Source organism: Mercenaria mercenaria, chromosome 1 (genome assembly GCF_021730395.1).
Source record: "Mercenaria mercenaria strain notata chromosome 1, MADL_Memer_1, whole genome shotgun sequence".
In the NCBI taxonomy this organism is placed as follows: domain Eukaryota; kingdom Metazoa; phylum Mollusca; class Bivalvia; order Venerida; family Veneridae; genus Mercenaria; species Mercenaria mercenaria.
In genome coordinates this window covers 21,392,121-21,416,192 of record NC_069361.1, presented here as the reverse complement: position 1 = coordinate 21,416,192, position 24,072 = coordinate 21,392,121, and the positions used below count along the sequence as shown (strand labels likewise).

The window sequence follows — 24,072 nt, the reverse complement described above, 5'->3', positions numbered from 1 at the left end:
TCACACAAATGTTAAAGTTTGCGTACCACCCCAAATATTTTCAAAGTCCATTGAGATATTGCTTTCATATTTTGCATACTTGTTTATCATCATGACCCCAGTCTGTAAAAAGGAGGAGGCAACTCTATCAAGCATTTTGACTGAATTATGGCCCGTTTTTGACTTAGAATAAATGTTAAAGTTTGCATACCACCCCAAATATTTTCAAAGTCCATTGAGATATTGCTTTCATATTTTGCATACTTGTTTACCATCATGATCCCAGTCTGTAAAAAGGAGGAGGCAACTCTATCAAGCATTTTGACTGAATTATGGCCCCGTTTCGACTTAGTATATGCTTATCGTAATGTTATAGTTTTACTCATAGCTTATATTATACTATCAAGCACTGAGAATAGTCGAGCGTGCTGTCCACTGACAGCTCTTGTTAAGCTTTCCGGTGAAATTTTTAAACCTGTACGAATCAATGAAGACAAAACGAGTTAGTGAATCCAGTTCTAACATGATCACTTAATTAAATATGTCACAATGGACATGTAATTTTGTCTAAATACACTCCACCTTTAATATGATCTAATGTCTTTTAAGCTTTCCTGTGATATTTTTAAACCTGTACAAGTTAGTTTTTAATTATAAGATTTATAACAGTCTTACACTTCGCTTTAATAAAAGCATTGCCTGGTCATAATTTTAGGATTGGCTGATTTATAGATACTACCAATTTTATACGAAAATGAGGAACAAAACAACAAATTAGAAACCAGAGAAAAATACACTTACACAAAGTATGTAATGCAAACTATAAAAGTGGGGATTGAACTCCTGGTGAAAAGGTATAATACGAATACCGTAACCGCTCGGCCAACGAAGAATCACTTAATAATGTCTAAACCGTAAACTTGAAGTTTATTGACTTGATTTTATGTTATTGTTTAGTAATTCTGTTTTGATATTTTGCCCTGTAACTTCAATAAATGCCCACACGCTGGTCACTAGAAATGAACATTTCACCTTCGTTTAGAATCACGTCAGCATTATGTTTTTTGTCATATAATCAGCATTCTAAATGTTTTCATCTAATTCCAGTTCCCTGTAACTAAATGGTCAATTGCTCTAGCTTTACAAGCTGCAAAATCAGTGTCTTAGCATTTTTGAAAACAATTCTCATATATTTCAAATATATATGCTTAAATATACTACTTGACAAAATGTGTTAACCAGTCATATATGAACTGATGTGTATTTAAATGAAAGCTTTATAATGCAGAACGATTTGAATAATTAATATTAACCGTAAATTCAACTCAGGAGGACTTAGGATATCATTATTTCTGTATATTTCATGATAAAAGAGATTGAAACAAAAATGAACTTACAAAACAAAGATTTACAGTAGCAAAACAATTCTATACATGTAGCAGATTGTATACAATGTCGGAGATAGATAGAAATACAATCTAGAATGATTAACACTTGTTACAACTGTGTAACAGCTGTGTTCGCCATTGAAAATCGTCCATTATTAGACTGAAGTATAAACAACTGCAAATAATTTCATGACCTTCAATGTCTTAAAAGTGAAACAAACAGCCAGAATAGACGTTTTTACAGCAAATTTCCCTCTGCCATAAACTGTATCCTATATTTTGACTCCTCATCGGGATGGGCATCATTTAAAAATGCCCTCTGCGGTAAAGTTTATCATACATGACCATACCTGGGTCTCTTTGGAGGGCCAGAATGTCAGTGTAGACGTACGGACAGACTTGAAACTTGCCAGGATTATCCCTAGATGATTGATCGTTTGACGTATGAGGTAAATCCGATCAATTTATTTTATAAGCACTTCGAATTGGGTCGTTGAATATGATTTTCACATCAATTTTAATAAAAGTCCACTTTAAACAGCTGAATACTTCTTTATTTCGCAATGTTGGCGACCAGGATTACTTTTATGATGTGCTTACGCATATGCCTTCACCAGAATATCTTCATGGAAAGTCAAAATAAAAAAAAATACAGCTTAAAAACTAACACCACTACTCGCCGTTATTGATTTCTGACCTTTGTGGTAGCCGCATCTCTCGGCGTGGAGGACATCAGGTAATAGGGTGTGAAGATGGTATTTTTATCTACACATTAACATACCTTTAAAATCTGTTATGTTCATGAAAGACTAATTTTTAGCTTGACGTTAACTTTTTGCATGAAGGCACTTTACTCACGAACCACTGCACCTAGGACCTTCAAACTTCACATGCTGATAGTACTTATTAAGTACACGACCCCTACTGACTTTGGGGTCACCAGGTCAAAGGTCAAGGCACTGCGGGGGCATTTGTCGCCATTAGTGACAGCTCTTGTTCAAGGCCAATTTTTCGAACCATTTTAGGTCAAGTCCCATAACTCTGACTTGTATCTTGGACTTAAAAAATCCTGTAAGATATCCAGGATTTTCTATCTCCAAAACTAATGCAGATATTGAATTGAAACTTCACATGTGTCTTTGGGGTTATAAAACTAGGTTATAGTATCAAGTCACATAACTCTGACATGCATTTTGGCAAAATTATGCCCCCTTTTGGACTAAGAAAATCTTGCTTAAAGTTTTGTGTGCAAGTACATACTAGGATAGCTATTACTTAAAGGCATATAGCTTTGAGACTTATTTTTAGCTCACCTGTCACAAAGTGACAAGGTGAGCTTTTGTGATCGCGCGGTGTCCGTCGTGCGTGCGTCCGTCCGTCCGTAAACTTTTGCTTGTGACCACTCTAGAGGTCACATTTTTCATGGGATCTTTATGAAAGTTGGTCAGAATGTTCATCTTGATGATATCTAGGTCAAGTTCGAAACTGGGTCACGTGCCGTCAAAAACTAGGTCAGTAGGTCTAAAAATAGAAAAACCTTGTGACCTCTCTAGAGGCCATATATTTCACAAGATCTTTATGAAAAGTGGTCAGAATGTTCACCTTGATGATATCTAGGTCAAGTTCGAAACTGGGTCACATGCCTTCAAAAACTAGGTCAGTAGGTCTAAAAATAGAAAAACCTTGTGACTTCTCTAGAGGCCATATATTTCACAAGATTTTCATGAAAATTGGTCAGAACGTTCACCTTGATGATATCTAGGTCAAGTTCGAAACTGGGTCACGTGCCTTCAAAAACAAGGTCAGTAGGTCAAATAATAGAAAACCTTGTGACCTCTCTAAAGGCCATATTTTTCATGGGATCTGTATGAAAGTTGGTCTGAATGTTCGTCTTGGTGATATCTAGGTCAAGTTCGAAACTGGGTCACGTGCGGTCAAAAACTAGGTCAGTAGGTCTAAAAACAGAAAAACTTTGTGACCTCTCTAGAGGCCATATATTTCATGAGATCTTCATGAAAATTGATCAGAATGTTCACCTTGATGATATCTAGGTAAAGTTTGAAAGTGGGTCACATGCCATCAAAAACTAGGTCAGTAGGTCAAATAATAGAAAAACCTTGTGACCTCTCTAGAGGCTATATTTTTTATGGGATCTGTATGAAAGTTGGTCTGAATGTTCATCTTGATGATATCTAAGTCAAGTTTGAAAGTGGGTCACGTGCCTTCAAAAACTAGGTCAGTAGGTCAAATAATAGAAAAACCTTGTGACCTCTCTAAAGGCCATATTTTTCATGGGATCTGTATGAAAATTGGTCTGAATGTTCATCTTGATGATATCTAGGTCAAGTTCGAAACAGGGTCATGTGCGGTCAAAAACTAGGTCAGTAGGTCTAAAAATAGAAAAACCTTGTGACCTCTCTAGAGGCCATACTTGTGAATGGATCTCCATAAAAATTGGTCAGAATGTTTACCTTGATGATATGTAGGTCAGATTTGAAACTGGGTCACGTGCCTTAAAAAACTAGGTCAGTAGGTCAAATAATAAAAAAACCTTGTGACCTCTCTAGAGGCCAGACTTTTCATGGGATCTGTATGAAGTTGGTCTGAATGTTCATCTTGATGATATCTAGGTCAAGTTTGAAACTGGGTCAACTGCGGTCAAAAACTAGGTCAGTAGGTCTAAAATTATTAAAATCTTTTGACTTCTCTAGAGGCCATATTTTTCAATGGATCTTCATGAAAATTGATCTGAATGTTCACCTTGATGATATCTAGGTCAGTTTCGAAACTGGGCCACGTGCGGTCAAAAACTAGGCCAGTAGGTATAAAAATAGAAAAACCTTGTGACCTCCCTAGAGGCCATATTTTTCATGAGATCTTCATGAAAATTAGTGAGAATGTTCACCTTGATGATATCTAGATAAAGTTCAAAAGAGGGTCACATACCTTCGAAAACTAGGTTAATAGGTCAAATAATAGAAAAACCTTGTGACCTCTCTAGAGACCATATTTTTCAATGGATCTTCATGAAAATTGGTCAGAATTTTTATCTTGATAATATCTAGGTCAAGTTCAAAACTGGGTCACATGAGCTCAAAAACTAGGTCACTTTGTCAAATAATAGAGAAAACGACGTCATACTCAAAACTGTGTCATGTGGGAAGAGGTGAGCGATTCAGGACCATCATGGTCCTCTTGTTACTTTTTCTAGGTCAATTTCCAACCTCTTTGGGTCAAGTCCCATAACTCTAACATACATTTCCATTAATTTTATTTTCAGATGTTGTCCCAACAAAATCGCCATTTTCATATAACAGTGAAATAATAACATTTAATGTGCACTAAATCAAAAGAATTTGCAGGGTACTATTTCTCATTTCTTTATTTTTTAGCTCACCTAAGCCTTCTCCAAAAAAATTTATGATTTGATTTTAATCAAACTTACACACAAATTGTATCATCATAGGATCTCGGTTCTTTTTTTTGAACCAGACATATTATCTTATGGGTTCTAGAGTTACAGCCCTGAATTTTGGTCTTGTCTGCACAATAGAAGTTTCATTTATGATTGGATTTTAACCACACTTACACACAAGTTGTATCACCATAAGATCTCAGTTCCTTTCTTGAACCAGCCATATTCCACAGTGGGTTCCAGAGTCACGGCTGGCCCCTTAAAGGGCCAGAAATTGGCTATTTTGGTCTTGTCTGCACAGAAGCGGTTTCATTTATGATTTGATTTTAATCTTGGACTTGCTCACATTTGGTATCACCATAAGATCTCGGTTTCTTTCTTGAAGCATCCATATTATACCATGGGTTCCGGATTTAATGGTCGCTGAAATGGTAAAACATTGGCTATTTTGGTGATCTCCATATTCAAAGACAGACATAGCACCTACTTTCTGAATATTTTAGCATCAGCTTTGATATTCGGACCATGTTCACAGATTTCAATACTTAATCTTTATTTTGACCTTCTGACCTACTCTCTTGTTATTGATGACATTTAGGCAATATTACTTAGGTTAGTAATCCAGGGTCATCATGTCCCTCTTGATTTATAATTGTACATTATAAATTGCAAAAATATTCTATTTCATTGACTAAGAAATACTTTGTTTCATCATTAAACTGAAAGAATTCGTGTAAGTGGCCACGTAGCCCAGTAGAGCATTGGAACAGTATTCTGATTGCCCTTGTTTCCTGTCTTGGTCTGTCTGAACATTTTTCTTACCCTTTAACAAAGGTGCCAGATCTGTACCTGATGAGTTTAGAGCTTCCCTATAATATTAGGGAGAAACTGTTTCACAGCAAGATGTACAGTCATTAAACTATGGAATTAGTTTTTGGAGGTGGTTGGTGGGTAGGGGGCTGGTATTGCTGCATATTAAATTTTCAATTGTCCAGTGAATGTGACTGAATATGTCCATGATGTGTTTACTGTTTTGTCTGTTTCACAATACAGAATGTCAGTATGAAATTGGGAAGAAATTTTGTTGAGTGCCTGTATCAGATGCCCTGTCAGTAGAGTGTCAGAACAGAATTGTTAAGGCTTAGATTTGTGTCCTTGCTTGTCCCCGACTTTTTAGAAATAAAAAATATGTAGGGTGTGTATTAAAAGTACTATTTTTATTCCCCCGGCATCTACTGATGCGGGAGGCATATAGTGATGGTCCTGTCCATCCGTCCGTACGAGGTTAACCAAATGGGACCGTTTCATCTAGCATCAATACCCCTTACTAGAATGACTTGATACTAATGCAGATGTAACCTGTGACCATTCCTCATCTTCAGACATCACCTGACCTCAGTTTGACCTTGACCTTGACCTCATTTTGGGCTTAGGTTGCTTTGTATGGGCCATCTCTTGGTTAACCAAATGGGACCATTTCGTCTAGCATCAGTACCGCTTACAAGAATGAATTGATACTAATACAGATGTAACCTGTGACCATTCCTCATCTTCAAACATCACCTGACCTCAGTTTGACCTTGACCTTGACCTCGTTTTGGAAAATCTACTGACAAGGATGCCACCGGGGACATCAAGCGTTTATTGGACACAGCTCCTTGTTCTACCTGCAATGTAATATATGTATTTTGGATTGCACAGTTTGTCAAAATGTTTCTTTTAAGATTTGCAGAACTGAGGATCTCTATGAAGCCTTCTTCCTTTTGCATTGATCATTATCATGCAGGATCTATGCAACTGTTTTGATTTCATGGTCTTAGTAACTAAATATTCACATTCGCCCTATTCTTTTCCACTGCAAATAATGGCGTTCATTTCATATGAACAGCAAATGAAAAGGCGCGAAAGTTACAATATACAATTGATGTTAAATCATTTCAGGCCAAGATGGGCTACAAAGAAGGCAAAGGTTTAGGAAAGAATGCACAAGGTCGGGTGAACATTGTAGAAGCTTCCATGCAGAGGGGGAGGCGTGGTCTAGGATTGACGCTGAAGGGGTTGGAGCCTTCAATGGACATTGAGTGGAAAGAAGAGGATGACCAGGTACACCCAGAATGTTAACTGTAGTAATTCAACTGATTATGCTCTTTATTACATGTTTTTCAGTGAATTATCTAAGTACTAGAGTGAAATATAATTTTCACTGATAAGAAATTATAAAATGGAAAAATTTAGTCAAAACATGAAATAAAAAGAAAATTTGTTTGTTTCAAATGTAAGATCAAAATATCTTTCACTTACGAACACAAAATTTTGCATTCCTGCTCGTGAAAATATTGCATCTGGTGTTCACTGGTGAAAGATATTTCAGTCGAGCACTGAAACAAATATCCTGTGTGTATTATCTTAAAACAGTACAGTGAATTCGTTGTTTTAACTTTTGTGAAGATGGAACATTACCCTGCCACCATTATCTGATGTTTGTATTGTATTCGCTTTGCAAAGGTTATCATAGATGAGGTGGTAGAGTGGCTGCCAAGCTGTCAGGAGAATGTACCATCCATTGAAGATCTCAGGACCTGGAAAAAACTCGGCCCTGTGAGTAATATTTAAATTTGAGGGTGTACACTGCTGGTAAAACAAAGCAGAGGTTAGTACTCCGTAGAGGTTGATTTACTAAATAGCTAATGTTATAGAGAGGTGTTTGCTCTCTGAAGGTATTGTTAACAGAGGTTTTACTTTAGCTGTATTTATTGTACCCCACAAAGAACGAAGTTGTAAGGTGGGTATACTGGTTTCAGGTTGTATGTCTGTCCGTCTGTAAACATAATCTTGTGTGCACCAACTTTCTTCATCCCCTTGACACAATTTAATGAAACTTTACACAAGTGATCAGTAACAACAGTAATTGTGCATGGTGCATGTTAGGTTCTTTCAGAATTAAAATACAGAGTTACGGGACTTTTTTGTTACTACACTATATACATAGAAAAATTGCTAAAATTGACAGCATCATGGCTCCATTTTAGCTACAACAGTTCTTATCCGATGTTCACCAAACTAAATCGCAATGTTAATGGGTATATGTTGGCTAAGTTTGATAACCATTATGATTATACTTCAAAGCTTTTGATTGTTGAGTTATGAGCCTTGAGTTATTAAAAGATGCAAGATTAAATGACAGCGTCTGCTTTGTTACTTAAGTAGTTCTTGGGAAATGTTCACTGAACTTGATCACAGTGTTTATGGGCATAATGTCTCAGATAGGATTGATAGCCAGCCAGACAGTACCAGTCACTCTTGTGTTACAGTCCTTGAATTACAATTAACTGTGCTTGCTTAATAACCTAAGCAGCTCTTATCCAGCGTTTACCAAACATAGAATGTTTATGGGCATATTGTCTTGGCCAAGTTTGATAAACAGCCTAATAGTCTCTCTTACTTTGAAGTTATGGCCCTTGAATTAGTCAATTTTGAGAAAATTGATAGTCTGGTCAGTAAGTGGAGTATTTGTAAATGTCAAAAGTAATATGCCGTGATAGGTGTATATTTTGACAGTTTTGGCCTTTTTGTCCCATAAATTGCTTTGCCAAGCATGGTTGGATTGTCAAATAACCTAGCACAAATATTTACCTGAACAAGAATATAAGAATATTATGTGGAATATAAGACCAAGACATCTGGTTCAAATATCAAGGTCATACTTAGAGGTCAAAGATTTAATGTCAGTTTTATTGTCCAGTCTACAGCTTTTGTATGCATATATAGATATTTGAATAACTTGGCAGAAAGATTTACCCGACAGAACAATTTGTCATATGCGAGATACGAAAATTTTATCTGGAGCTGTTGCATGGACTGTTTATATATTTGAATCCTTACCCTGCTAAATTTCCATAATGAACTTGTCCATCTTCCAATTTGGATAGTGCCATTAACTGTTAAAAAGGATGCTTACCAAAAATATACTGACTGAATGGTGAACAGTGCAGACCATGATCAGCCTGGCTGATCTTCATCTGCATTGGCCGCAAAGGCAGAATCATTTGACGCCAGCAGGCTAAAGGTTAAAAGGAGACCACTTTAAGTATTGTTGGAACTTCTTTATTTCTTTTACAGAAAAAACTTACACTAGATAATGAGACACAGTTTTGTACAGAGGAGACACTGAATGGAGTCTTGAGTTGTAAGGTAAGTGTCCTGTGCTACATAAAACTTCTGTGTCTGCAGGAAGCTAAAAGAAACAGTGCTTAAAGCAAATTCTACTGATCTTTATAATTTTCACTCGCATTTTAATCCTCAATGATCAGTTTAAAATGGTGAGTTACAGGTCTTGTAGTTGAATGTTAGACATCTGCTGTTTCCTGTTTTGATACACATGCACTAATAAAGTATTATAAATTACCATTTGTAGGTTTTTATGCTCACGAAGGAAGGCATATTAGTTTTCAACTTCCATCCGTTCGTTCGTTCGTCCGTTAGTCACAACGTTAACTTTTTGCATGAAGGCACTTTACTCTTGAACCACTGCACCCAGGACCTTCAGACTTCACATGCTGATGGTACTTATTGAGTACACGACCCCTACTGACTTTGGGGTCACCAGGGCAAAGGTCAAGGTCACCAGGTCAAAGGTCAAGGCACTGTGGGGGCATTTGTCACCATTAGTGACAGCTCTTGTTGAATTATGTTGTCTTCAGCATTTTCTTTATCATTTTCATGCCCCCAAAAAGCTCCAAAACCAGTATCCAAAATAAATATGAAGTTATTTTCTAAGCCAGTTTATAGAGCCATTTAGATATGATGAACTGCTTACACCTGTTAATGTTAATATGCTGTTTCATGATTACTAAAGTTCTAGCATTTATAGGCATATGGTTTCATTTCAGAGCATATTTGACAGACTGGAGCCTGAAGAGATGAGGAAAGCTAGGACACGGTCCAATCCATATGAAACCATAAGAGGGGCTTTCTTTCTAAATAGGTCAGTATTATGCTGTATATTGTTTAACAGTTGGCAGTTGTGTTGAACCATACTGCTGGAATGGTTTTGACCACTGTAACAACATATGTTCAGCCATGCTGTTTTAATTATATTGAAGTTTTGATTACTGTATCAGCTGTTGTGTTGTGCCATGCAGTTTTAATGGTTTTGCACTTTATTTTCCAACGTGTAAACTGTTTATTTTCAGCCATTCTGTTTTAATGGTTTTGTAGTTTTAACAACTGTATCAGGTTACATGTTCAGCCGTGCTGTTTTAATGGTACTGTAGTTTTGACTACTGTACCAGCTCTCATTTTCAGCCATGCTTTTTTGTCGAGCCAGCTTACGGAAGCGAAGACATTGTTGTCCAGATGGCAGTTCGGTGTATGTGCATGCGTGTGTCCGTGCCTGTCTGGTTTTTGTTGGTCCGGACCATAACTTGGCCATGCATGGAGCAGTCTTGTTAGCCCACCATCATCAGATGGTGGGCTATTAAAATCACTCTGCGTCCGTCCGTCATTCCGTCCGTCATTCCGTCCGTCCGTCCGTCCGTTAACAATTTCTCGTTATCGCATCTCCTCAGAAACTACTGGGGGGATTTTGACCAAACTTTGTCAGAATGATGTATTGGTACCCTAGTTGTGTCCCTCTGAAAATCAGACTGGTTCAACAATTTATGAGTGAGTTATGGCCCTTTGTTTATTTCTATATTTTACATAGATTTATATAGGGAAAAACTTTGAAAACCTTCTTATCCAAAACTACAGAGCTTAGGGCTTTGATATTTGGTTTGAAGCATCATCTAGTGGTCCTCTACCAAGATTATTCAAATTATTTCTCTGGGGTCAAATATGGCCCCGCCCTGGGGGTCACATAGTTTATAATGACTTATATAGGGAAAAACTTTGAATAACCCCTTGTCCAAAACCACAGGGCCTAGGGCTTGGATATTTTGTATGTGACATCATCTAGTGGTCTTCAACTAAGATTGTTCATATTATACCCCTAGGGTCAAATATGGCCCCGCCTTGGGGGTCATAAGGTTTACATAGACTTACATAAGGAAAAACTTTGAAAATCTTCTTGTCCAAACCACAAAGCCTAAGGCTTTGATACTTGTAATGTAGCATCATCTAGTGGTTCTCTACCAAGTTTGTTCAAATTATCGCCCTAGGGTCAAAAATGGCCCCGCCCCGGGGGTCACATGGTTCATATAGACTTATATAGGGAAAAGCTTTTAAAATGTTCTTGTCAATAACTACAACATTCACATTTGGACCGCATGTATATTTTTGAGTGGCAAGATGAACCTTGACATGAGTTGACCTTGATTTTGACCTAGTGACCTACTTTCACATTTCTGTAGCTACAGCCTTCAAATTTGGACCACATGTATATTTTTGAGTGGCAAGATGAACCTTGACATGAGTTGACCTTGATTTTGACCTAGTGACCTACTTTCACATTTCTGTAGCTACAGCCCCAAAATTTGGACCACATGCATAGTTTTGTGCACTGGAAAAAACTTTGACCTTGATTTTGACCTAGTGACCTACTTTCACATTTTTGAAGGTACAGGCGTCAAATTTGGACCATATGCATAGTTCCGTGTTTCAAAATGAAATTTGACCTTGATTTTGACCTAGTGACCTACTTTCACATTTCTCAAGCTACAGCCTTCAAATTTGGACCACATGCATAGTTTTGTGTACCGAAAAAAACTTTGACCTTCACATTGACCTAGTGACCTACTTTCACATTTTTAAGGTAAGGCTTCAAATTTGGACCACATGCATAGTTTTGTATTCCGAAATAAAATTTGACCATGATTTTGACCTAGTGACCTACTTTTACATTTCTCAAGCTACAGCCTTCAAATTTGGACCACTTGTTTATATTTGGCATGAATGTTCACCTCAGTAGGACGGAGTGTCTTGCGCAAACCTCGGGTTCCTTTCTCAAAGTTAAAGGTCATAGTTGGAGATCAAAGGTCATGTCAAATCTTGTCCGGCTCATTTCTTTCACATGCATTTAGAAATCTTGTTTATATTTGGCATGAATGTTAACCTCAGTGAGAAGGAGTGTCATGTGCAAACCCCAGGTTCCTATCTCAAAGGTCACAGTTGGAGGTCAAATGTCATGTCAGATCTGTCCAGCCCATAACATGCATTGAGAAATCTTGTTTATGTTTGGCATGAATGTTTAACTCATTGAGACTGACTCTATTTCAAAGGTCAAGATCACAGTTAGGGGTCAGATGGCAGGCTTGACATGTTGCCCTTGGACATCTAGTTAATGGAGTTGAAGCTCTTACCTCTGTATTAGCTATCAGTGATATTGAGCCATGCTGTTTTAATGGTATTGAAGTTTTGACCACTGTATCAGCTCTCATATTAAGCCATGTGCTTTTTTAGTACATTGAAGTTTTGATCACTATATATGCTGAGGAGTTGGTATAGAAATCTGATCATCGACCAGTTATGTTAATCCATGCTGAGGAGATGGTATTGAAATTTATGCATCGATCAGTTATCATGTTGAGCCATGCTGTTTTAATGGTATTGAAGTTCTAACCATTGATCAGTTATCATGTTGAGCTATGCTGTTTTAATGGTATTGAAGTTCTAACCATTGATCAGTTATCATGTTGAGCCATGCTGTTTTAATGGTATTGAAGTTCTAACCATTGATCAGTTATCATGTTGAGCTATGCTGTTTTAATGGTATTGAAGTTCTAACCATTGATCAGTTATCATGTTGAGCCATGCTGTTTTAATGGTATTGAAGTTCTAACCATTGATCAGTTATCATGTTGAGCTATGCTGTTTTAACGGTATCGAAGTTCTAACCATTGATCAGTTATCATGTTGAGCTATGCTGTTTTAATGGTATTGAAGTTCACTAATGATGATCATGTTATCATCATGTTATGTTAACCTTTTTATACGCCTGTTTGAAAAACGGGACGTATTATGGGAATGCCCCTGGCGGGCGGGCGGCGTCCACAGGCTTTGTCCGGAGCATATCTTCTACATGCATGAAGGGATTTTGATGAAACTTGGCACAGTTGTTCACCATCATGAGACGGAGTGTCATGCGCAAGAACCAGGTCCCTAGGTCTAAGGTCAAAGTCACACTTAAAGGTCAAAGGTCAAATTCAAGAATGACTTTGTCCAGAGCATATCTTGGATTTTGATGAAAGTTGGCACAATTGTTCATCATCATGAGAAGAAGTGTCATGCGCAAGAACCAGGTCCCTAGGTCTAAGGTCAAGGTCACACTTAGAGGGATTTTGATATAACTTGGCACAAATGTTCACCACCATGAGGCGGAGTGTCATGTGCAAGAACTAGGTCTGTAGGGCTATGGTCAAGGTCACACTTGGAGGTCAAAGGATACAAGAATGAAAACCTTGTCCGGAGCATTTCTTCTTCACGCATAGAGGGATTTTGATATAACTTGGCACAAATGTTCACCACCACGAGACGTAGTGTCATGCACAAGAACCAGGTCCCTAGGTCCTAGGGTCAAGGTCACACTTAGAGGCCAAAGGTCAGAGAATGTCTTTGTCCGAAGCATTTCTTCTTCATGCATGGAGGGATTTTGATGTAACTTGACTCAATTATACACCATCATGAGATGAAGTGTCATGCGCAGTTCCCTTCTTTAGAATTACTTCCCTTTGTTGTTACTATAAATAGCTTATATTGTTACTTTTTCTTTACTAGTCGTAGGGAAAAATCGAGACCACTTTTCTGTAGTACAACATGCATGCTACATCCAATTTTGAGGTGTATTATGACCAGTCTCTACCTGGATAAGATTTTTGTGAGGACTTACAATTTTTTTATTTTTATTTTTTTTATATATTTTTTTTTTTTAAGATTAACTTCCCTTAGTTGTTACTATAAATAACTTATATTGTAACTTTTTTATAATTGACCGTAGGGAAAAACCAAGACCACTTTTCTGTGGTACAACATAGATGTTACTTTCCAATTTTAGGTGTATTTTAAGGTATCTCTACCTGGTAAGGAGCTTTTTTGTGGACTTAGAAAAACAAAACACTTACAGTTATTACTAAACAACCACAAAATTAAAATTCCATTTGCAAATACAGGTGCTAGAGTAAAGAAATTTGCTGTGACGGGCCTATATTGTGACATTCTTGCACTCTTGTTGATGCTTGTGACAGTAACATTATATGTATATTGGTCAGATTGTATTGTTATTTTGCCTAGTGTCAGTTCCTGGCATTCACAAAAAAACAATTATTATAGTTCATCATTTCTAGGGCTAATTATACTCCACCAAACATGTTTGGAGTGGGGTATATAGGAGTCAGTTTTGTCGCGTCCCGTCCCGAAATCTATTATCTCAGTTATTACTAAATGGATTTGATTCAAACTTAAAATAGATGTTCCACCTCATCACCCACATCATGTGACACAAGGTGCATAACTCTGACACCAATTTTTCATGAATTATGCCCCTTTTTACTTAGAATTTAAGGTTAATTTTGATGTATATTCACTGTATCTCAGTTACTACTAAATGGATTTGATTTAAACTTAAAATAGATGTTCCACCTCATCACCCACATCATGTGACACAAGGTGCATAACTCTGACACCAATTTTTCTTGAATTATGTCCCCTTTTACTTAGAATTTAAGGTTAATTTTGATGTATTTTCACTATATCTCATTCTGATTGGCTTAGAGCCAAAGGGAAGTAAACTTTTGTACTGAGTTTCTTCCCCTTAAATTCCAGGAATTAGTCTATTTTTAGAAATCCTATTTTTAGATTTTCAATATTTTTGGTATTTTTCTTACTTTTTTATTATCAGTCCTATGTAAAAAGTAAATACATTTTTCTGTGGTAACATGGGTCGGTAAGACACTTTTTTTGTAGTCACTTTTAGTGTATCTCTAATATTAGAGATTTTTTATATTTACCTCATCCAGGGCACATAATTATACTAGTATTACTTATATGTGGAAGCCCAGGATGAAGTACTCCAAAGACGAGTAAACTTCTTTTTAAGTATTAATGCTTTTTTGACATTTTTATATTATTCTAAGTATTTTTAAGATTACTTATGGTTGCCATTCTTATGATAAGACCGTATGGTGGGGGTATGAGTCACTCCTGTGACAGTTCTAGTTCTGTTGGAAAAGCTTAATTTTGTTCATTTTTAGAGGTTATTTCTTCTTTGCATAGATTACTGTTGATACAGTATTCACATATTTTGTTTCCAGGGCAGCTATGAAGATGGCCAATATGGATGCTGTCCTTGACTTCATGTTTACAAGTCCGAAATATCCAGATGGGGTAAATTTCTTATCTCTAATGAAATATTTATACTCAGTTTACTCATTCGATTAAAGGAAGCAGAAAACAAAAATAATCGAGAGAAAAAGCCCTGATATTTACTTAATGATACCTGCTAATAAAAAAGTGTCAAAGTGAAAAATAATGTTAAGGTACTATTTTGTTGGCTTATATTTAATATCAGGTCCATAGTTAGAAACATGAAAATATGCAACTTATAAACAGATAGACAAATCTTTCACTAGGTTGTAAATATACATGAACACCAATGTAGGTATAATGCATGTTTTTTCATGTTATCACATCTGTAGAATTCCAAGGGATTTTGAAAATGTTATAACATGAAATGAACAGGCGCAAATGCTGTTCTAGCATAAAACGTATGAAAATTGATAAATGAATAGGAATTTGCATTTATAAAAACATGTTTAACAGCAGTGAGGGTGAGAATCTTTCTGTTAACACATGTTTTCTCTCCTGCTAAAACACCCCCGAAAAGTGACAAGAACAGCAGTTTTATGCTAGAATATACATTCCAAAGAGAAGAAAGATTCAGAGCTGGGTTATTGTTTGATTGTGGATCATTTATTTACTATTCATTGATTATTTGGTTAATCAGATAAGTGTTAAAGAAATAATGGTTATACTGCAATTTGTCATGTTCTCTTCCGATTGTAGAGACCTATGGTGGGGCACAATGATCTCTTGTATTTTGCTGACATCTGTGCCGGCCCCGGGGGATTCAGTGAGTATGCGCTGTGGAGAAGTAAGGCAGAGGCTAAAGGATTTGGTTTGACACTGAAAGGATCAAATGATTTCAAACTGGAGGACTTCTTTGCAGGACCACCAGAGATGTTTGAACCTTATTATGGTAAAGTCATACGAGCCGTGCCATGGGAAAACCAACATAGTGGGTTTGTGACCAGCTTGGATCCAGACCAGCCTGCCTTCTGCGCAGTCTGGTCAGGATCCATGCTGTTCGCTTTCAAAGTCTATTGCAATTAGAGAAACTGTTAGCGAACAGCATGGATCCTGACCAGACCGCGTGGATGCGCAGGGTGGTCTGGATCCATGCTGGTCGCAAACCCACTATGTTGGTTTTCTCATGGCACGGCTCAGTTATATTTTGGATGAAAAGAATTCCATTGAAGTATTCAGTTGATGCTTTTTCAGTGAACAGCATCAACTTTTTCTTAGCTAGAAACTGTATTGGATATGAAACACAAGTTGTTAGTTTATACTGATTTATTTCAGGTTGATTGTGAAGCAAGTTCTACAACTTGTTTTAATTTCTCTTGACACTTCATTCATGATTGAATCCGTTGCCATTAGGGTGTGAGGGAAGGGAAGCTAGTTTCCTTGTTTACACGGTTGTGAAAGGAATGACGGCAAATAGAATAAAACATGTTGTCTAGTCAGTTTGCACAGAGAATCCTCTTAGACATGGGATCTAACTCTCAGCTTGATATATGTTCATCAGAGTTTATCGTTTGTTGACTGCAGGGATGTTTTGACATCTCGTAGAGAATTTTGTTTGTAGAACACTATACTGTGAAATTGTTTTATTATGTGGACATGGAATTTGTGGTTTAGGCAGATACAGCCTAGGTAGCTTTTATCTAGGATATGAATTTGTAATTTTGAAGATACAATTCATTGAAATTTTATATGTTTGTTTGGATTTTTATTTCATGGATAAATCAATGAAAATTAGTCCCCTATAAATATAAAATGATTTCACAGTACCTTTTCTTGAATTGTTGTCTAATTAGTGAACACCTAATAAAGCAGAGGACATTGTATCTTATGCTACCTTGAAGTTGACATTCATTAATTAGGATAGAGAATGTATCAGGTTCCAAATTTATGCTTAGTGAGATGTTGGTAGTTGGCTGTAAAATGTCATATACCTATACAGTGTAATAGTCATTAACTTGAGGTTATTGACTAACAGGTGTAGGAGGAATGGAAGGAGATGGGGACATATTTAGACCAGACAATCAACAAGCCTTTATACAGTTTGTCAAAGAAAACACTGATGGTCAAGGTGTGCATATGGTCATGGCTGATGGGGTATGTTAGTTTTAATGATTGTCATTTCCATTTGTGTACTCATTACACGATAGGCTGTAGGCTGTGGGATGGTGAACTGGCACATTATCTTGATAGCTTAGACAGTTTCTCAAGTTATTAGAAATTAAGCTAAAAATATAAAAGATCAGGTGTTCTAATTGTTCCTATATGAGTACAGAATTCATTCTGTGTTACGATGTGTCTAAGGTGCCAAAATTCCGAACATTGAAATTTATTACACAGTTAAACCTTCTAGTAATGTTCGTAATGTATGTGGAAACTCAGTATTTTAAGTTTTAAATGTGTAGATTTACGTGTTTTGAGCAACTAAACTGATCCAACACATTTTAACAGATGCTTATCATGAAATATAGAGATAAACTACACATACATACATGTATGAAATTACAGAAAAGAGAATATTTTACTAAACAGGATGTTATAAACTTTGCAGGGTTTCTCTGTGGAAGGTCAGGAGAATATACAAGAGATCCTCTCCAAACAGTTATATCTGTGTCAGTTCCTGGTAGCAGTGTCTGTACTCAGAACAGGTAACGCTTTATTAATTTGTGTTTGTTGTCAGGTTCTTATTAATATGATTATTTTTGTGTAGCTACCTATATTCAGGTATGCATGTGAATCCACATCAGTTTTAGAACTGTTGGAAGCTGTTTTTAAACTTACTGTACTTAAACATTTAAGATTTAGGATTACAATGATAGGTCAACTACCTTAACATATTTTCTTTGTGTGTGTGTGTGTGTGTGTGTGTGTGTGTGTTCAGGTTTTACGTTTTTTTTCAACAATTTTTCAGTCATATAAACGACGGTGTCTACTTGTAGCAGTGAGCACAATGCCCAACTTTATAGTGGTGCCTCACTTGAATATCACGCCGTAGACACATGGCATGATACCCCACCCAGTCACATTATACTGACACCAGGCTGACCAGTCCTAGCACTATCCTCTTAATGCTGAGCACCAAGCAAGGAAGCTACTAGTACCATTTTTTACATCTTTGGTATGAAGCGGCCAGGGATCAAACCCACGACCCTCCGCACTCGAAATGAACGCTCTTCCAGGCTACTGAGGCGGTACTTTGTGAGTGTGTTCACATTACATGTAATCAGCTGTTTGCTGAAACATGTTGTTGAATAGTTACATGTCATTTTGTCATTGCAGGTGGGCATTTTGTTTGCAAGTTGTTTGATCTGTTTACACCATTCAGTGTTGGTCTTGTCTATCTAATGTACAGAATATTTGAACATGTTTCAATCTACAAGCCTGTTACAAGCAGACCTGCAAACTCAGAAAGGTCAGTCATCTCTATTGAAACAGTCAAACCTGTCATATATATTACCTGTAAACAGGGACTACTTGGTGCTGAAGGGCACAAGTTTCATTTCTGATTTAAGCATATGCAGTTTCTTTTATATAATTTTCACCTGTGAATAAAGACTACTTGAAAATAGACCATTTTGATCTTGCCACGTAGGTTTGACTGTATAAAATTTTCAATAAAGGTGTTAAAAGGTTTATAATCATATTCAGTCCAGTTTAGGACTACCCAGGCTACCTGGCAGATGTTATCAGCTTATTGTATGTTGAATAGTTGTTACTGTTTTAAGATTTTAAATACATCCTCACTTTATGCGAATTTGCTTGAAACTTGCTATAGCTTTCCAGTCAGTTGTACCTTAACTCCAGCTGCCAAGAACTGAGCTTTTGTTATCAAAAGCTTCCTCAACTAAGAACATTTCTCATCTGACACTTCCTTTACTAGATAAGAAGCTATTATTGCTTTTTTTTCTTGCCTTGACAACAGTGTTCTAAACTGAGAAAAATTGTGTGTTGCAATACGTATATGATTCTTTTAATGTAATATAGAAATGTAAAACATGACAGATCAGTGCTGTACAGAAGAAGTTAGTATGCAGAATGAAGTTTCAGAAGTCACTACAAAGAGATCACTGAATTTCTATTGTTTACCACACTTTGTTACAGGTATATTGTATGTAAGAGTTTACGAGAGGACCGGGAACCAGTGAGACAATACTTCCATGAAATCAACCTTGACCTCATAGAACTGCTGCGACCCACCTCAAAGGAGGATGTCTGTGAAATAGTGCCAATGTCATATCTACAAAACAATGACCCTTTCTATGAGTATATGTGTGTTTCCAATGACAGGTATGACCCTTCAGTACTGTTATGTAGCCATTTTGGCTGAAGCATTATAGTAATCACTGTGTTTGTCTTTCTGTCTTTCTTTCCATGCTTGGAAATGGATACTAATGTTGCAAGGCAGACAGTAGATAACAGTAAAGCTATCCATTCCATTGCTGTTAGTGCCTAAAGTTGTGGTTACTTTCCCTTGCGTGTATAAAGTGGAAGCTTGAAAAATCATCTTTTCATAAATTGCTGGTCCAATTTCAAAGTAGGTTGACATGAATATTCATGGATGATCCTGTACCAAAATTATTTAAATTTTCAGATTCAACTTAAAACATGGTTATCAGAGGGCATGGTCACTTCTTGTCTGAAACTGCCTTAGAGATTTTAAAATACATTTAAGACAAATACACGTTGGGTGACCCTCTACCTGGAATCTTTAAATATTTCAACATGTCAAAAAACACAGCCAGCTGAGCTGAAAGTAGAAAAATCTTGAAATAGCATTGTTTCTTAAACCACTTATTTTATTTTGAAATCATTTCATACAAATGCCTCTTGGATAACCATCTATCTAAATTTTAATGATTTGATTTGGTCATTTTTCAATGTAAATACATAGTTGCAACTTTTAAACATCCATTTGTCAGAAAATGTTCACCCAATTTTAAGATTATTTCTCATACAAATATTTCTTGGTGGTCTCGTTTTACCAAGATCGTTTAGACCCACGTCATACCAAAGATGTAAAAAATGGAACTAGTAGCTTCCTCGCTTGGCACTTAGCATTAAGAGGGTAGTGCTAGGACTGGTCAGCCCTGTGTCAGTATAATGTGACTGGGTGGGGTATCATGTCACATGTCTACGGCGTGATATTCCAGTGAGGCAGCATTGTGCTCACTGCTACAATTAGACACCGTCGTTTATATGACTGAAAATTGTTGAAAAGACGTTAAACCTGAACACACACTCTCTCTTGTTTTCCTATTCTTTCAAACAGGAAAACTGAACATATAGTGTTATAATTTAACTACCTGTATCAGCAAATGATTAAATTATTCTACATCTGTACTGACTGATGGTGTAGAAATTCACTGATTGATGGTGAAGAAATTCCATTGTAAATTGGATTCATAATTTTTTTCACAGCTTTTCCAAATATTTTCAGCCTGGGAAAGCTTCAGATACTAAATTTGAAAAAGATAAGAGCTTTTACACAAAATACGTAAGTATTATGTATATTACATATATGTCTATGGCCCTTGAAAGTTATTTTTGTATATTTTAGGTCTTTTAGAATTGAAACTACTTTAAGATTCACAAATCCCAAAACTTTGACAAATTGCAGTGTAAATGATAAAATTAAAAAAGTGCAAAAGAAGTTAAAGAGGTTAAACATCTACAATTTTGGGGTATTTGTATATAATACACGTATTTGTGTTCATGTTTAAATTCTTCAACCGGGTTTTTGAGTTGGGAAGTTCTATCAAAATAGAAATATCAGAACTGCTAAGCAAATAGAATTTCCTCTAAGTATAGAATTCATGTACATGTAATATTCTATAATATTATACAAACAAGGCTGATATTTACCATTTACAGCAATTTATATGAACACCGACAAAAAGATGTGAGAGCTGCCTTACTCAAGAAATGGAAGGTTTGTAACTGACTTTGAAATGTTTATGTTTTTTATGTCTCCACTGTTGAAGATGGTTGGAAGCATATGATGTCTGAACTGTCCATCTGTGATTCCATCCATCACACTTTTTTATGTACACAACTCTTCCTACAGTTTCTGTCCAGTTCAAATGAAACCTGGTACAGGTATACATCATGAACATGTAACACTGTAAAATGTACTTGAAAAGACAAACATACTTTCTTATAAACTGTAAGGTATTTTGATACACTTCTTAAATGTCTTCAAATATTTTTAGGTAGAGGATGAGGTGAGAACAGCTCCTGCTAAATGTCGACCACAGGAGAAAATTGAACAACTTGTTGGTGTAAGTACAGTCAGTATAATAACCACATACATTTGCATTTCATAGCAAAGACATAATAAAAAACCAAATCGTAACAGGTTGTCTAAAATCTAAATGGATGCTTTTCAGGTCTAATTAATTAATAGATCTTTGTCTAAAAGTGTACAAAAATAAAACCAGTTATTATACTTTTTGTGACCCCCCACCCTCTTGTCCATACGTCTGTCCATCCATCCATCAGTCCATCCATCCACATTGTGTATGTGTATCTCAAAAAGTATTTGATCTAGAGTCATCAGGTCTCACAGGATTGTCATTCAGCAGGTACAGTTGTACACCTGGTGTTTTTTTATTTTGATTTCACACAGCCAGACCAGATCTATGGTCCTTGACTTAGTAAAAAATTGTCCCAGAGAGGACCTAAAAGTTTGTGTTGTATGTATCTCAAAAAGATTTTGCGCTAGGATTATGAAACATTATAGGAACATTATTCAGCATGTGAAGTTTTGTACCTAATGTTTTCTTTCCAAACCAGAGTTATGACCCTTTACTTCGTGAAAACTATGCATGAAAGGGCATAAAAGTTTGTGTCACAAAAATCTTAAAACATATTTCACCTAGTCATGAAACCATGCACAGTGACAGGAATTGGGGGCACCAGTGTCTTATGGACAGAGTCATTTAGGTGCCATAGGGTCAAGGTCAAACTGATGACTTGAGTCAGGAGTGACATGTAGCAATGACACATGTATGTTTGTTGTATCTGTACTTCTGAATAGCATGATTGGATGCAGTTAGATATGTTTAATAGAACATGACCTTTTTAGCTCACCTGAGCCAAAGGCTCAAGGTGAGCTTTTGTGACCGGTCAATGTCCGTCATCTGTCGTGTGTCGTGTGTCCATCAACATTTTCTAAAAAAATCTCCTTGAAAACCACTGGGCAGAATTACACCAAACTTCACAGGAATGATCCTATGGTGGCCCCCTTTCAAAATTATTCAAAGAATTGAATTCCATGCAAAACTCTGGTTGCCATGGCAACCGAAAGGAAAAACTTTAAAAATCTTCTTGTCCAAAACCACAGGGCCTAGGGCTTTGATATCTGGTGTGTAACATTATCTAGTGGTCCTCTACCAAAACTGTTCAAATTATCCCCCTAGGGTCAAATATGGCCCCGCCCCGGGGGTCACATGGTTTATATACAGTCGACATCGTACTTGCGTCCACCTCTATTAAGCGATTTTTGTATTAAACGACCGGTCAAAATCCCTCCCGAACGTTTTCAGTATATAAATTCATTCCATTAAACGACTTTTTTATTAAACCACTAGCGACCACATAAATGTAGTCCCGACAGGTAAAATATTCGACAAAAGTATCTATTAAGCGACCAGGTACCAAATTTCTACCGGGCATTTCTTCATCTGTGTGATTAGCGGGTACGTTTTGCACGTGACTGAATGCAAATAACCTTGGTATCAGTTGAAATGACAATCTAGCCATAATTTTCACGGTTTATGGACCTGGAAAAGTGTTCACGGTGTTAAAACAGATTTTGAAACCATACATGTATGTTCATAATAAATACAGTTACATTAACTGTTAAAAATAACTTTTCTTTTCATCTGACTGAAATTCATTAAGAGACCATTCCATAAAGAGACCACTTCTTAGCAGTCCCTTGGGTGGTCTCTTAATACAATGTCGACTGTAGACTTATATAGTGAAAACTTTGAAAATCTTTTTGTACAAAACCACATGGCCTAGGGCTTTGATATTTGGTATGTAGCATCATCTAGTGGTCCTCTACCAAGATTGTTCAAATTATCCCCCTAGGGTCAAATATGGCCCCACCCCAGGGGTCACATGGTTTATATAGACTTATATAGGGAAAACCTTGAAAATTTTCTTATACAAAACCACATAGTCTAGGGCTTTGATATTTGGTATGTAGCATCATCTAGTGGTCCTCTACCAAGATTATTCAAATTATCCCCCAAGGGTCAAATATGGTCCCACCCCGGGGGTCCCAAGTTCTACATAGACTTGTATAGGAAAAAAAGTAAAAAATCTTCTTGTCTGAAACTACAACACTTAGGCCTTTGATATTTGGTTTGTAGCATTGTCCTATGGTCCTCAACCAAAATTATTCAAATTGTACCCCTTAGGTGAAAAGAGGCCCTGCCCTGGGGGTCCAAAGTTTTATATAGACTTATATAGGAAAAAGCTTTAAAAATTTTCTTTTCTGAAACCATATGACCTGGGCTTTTGATATTTGGTATGATGCATTGTCTAGTAGTCCTCTCCCAAAATTGTTTAAATTATGCCCCTTGGGTTAAAAGAGGCCCCGCCCTGGAGTCATTTAGTTATTATGTGAGATATATAGGAAAAAATACTTAAAAATCATCTGATCCTACTTCCAAGATTGTTTAATTATAATTACCTGATGACCAGAAGTAATATGATGTCACTTGACTGTGATGTTGACCTACTGACCTACTTTCTTGTTTTTTAAGATACAGCCTTGAAATTTTGATGATACACAGTTTTGCACACGAATCGTAAAAAGGAATTTCATTCACCATGAATGTGACCTACTGACTTTCTAAATATTTTATCATCAGTTTGACATTTGAAACATGTAGCTCATATTACTCAGGTGAGCGATCCAGGGTCATCATGACCCTCTTGTTTAATCAGAACATGGTGGTGTCATACAAAACCAGGTTTTCATTGAAT

The 24,072-nt window shown here is 36.6% G+C and overlaps 1 protein-coding gene across 1 annotated transcript in view; it reads left to right on the top strand.

Moving 5' to 3' along the window:
• LOC123544233 (cap-specific mRNA (nucleoside-2'-O-)-methyltransferase 1-like) overlaps positions 1-24,072 on the top strand; it is a 40,410-nt gene that overhangs the window by 1,018 nt on the left and 15,320 nt on the right. Inside the window, exons 2-14 of the mRNA XM_045330297.2 lie at positions 6,724-6,885; positions 7,288-7,380; positions 8,902-8,973; positions 9,672-9,766; positions 15,027-15,099; positions 15,778-15,970; positions 17,054-17,172; positions 17,627-17,723; positions 18,355-18,487; positions 19,177-19,362; positions 20,513-20,569; positions 20,947-21,004; positions 21,285-21,353. Coding sequence (XP_045186232.2) covers positions 6,724-6,885; positions 7,288-7,380; positions 8,902-8,973; positions 9,672-9,766; positions 15,027-15,099; positions 15,778-15,970; positions 17,054-17,172; positions 17,627-17,723; positions 18,355-18,487; positions 19,177-19,362; positions 20,513-20,569; positions 20,947-21,004; positions 21,285-21,353 — 1,407 coding nt within the window. The remainder of the gene's footprint in view (positions 1-6,723; positions 6,886-7,287; positions 7,381-8,901; positions 8,974-9,671; positions 9,767-15,026; positions 15,100-15,777; positions 15,971-17,053; positions 17,173-17,626; positions 17,724-18,354; positions 18,488-19,176; positions 19,363-20,512; positions 20,570-20,946; positions 21,005-21,284; positions 21,354-24,072) is intronic.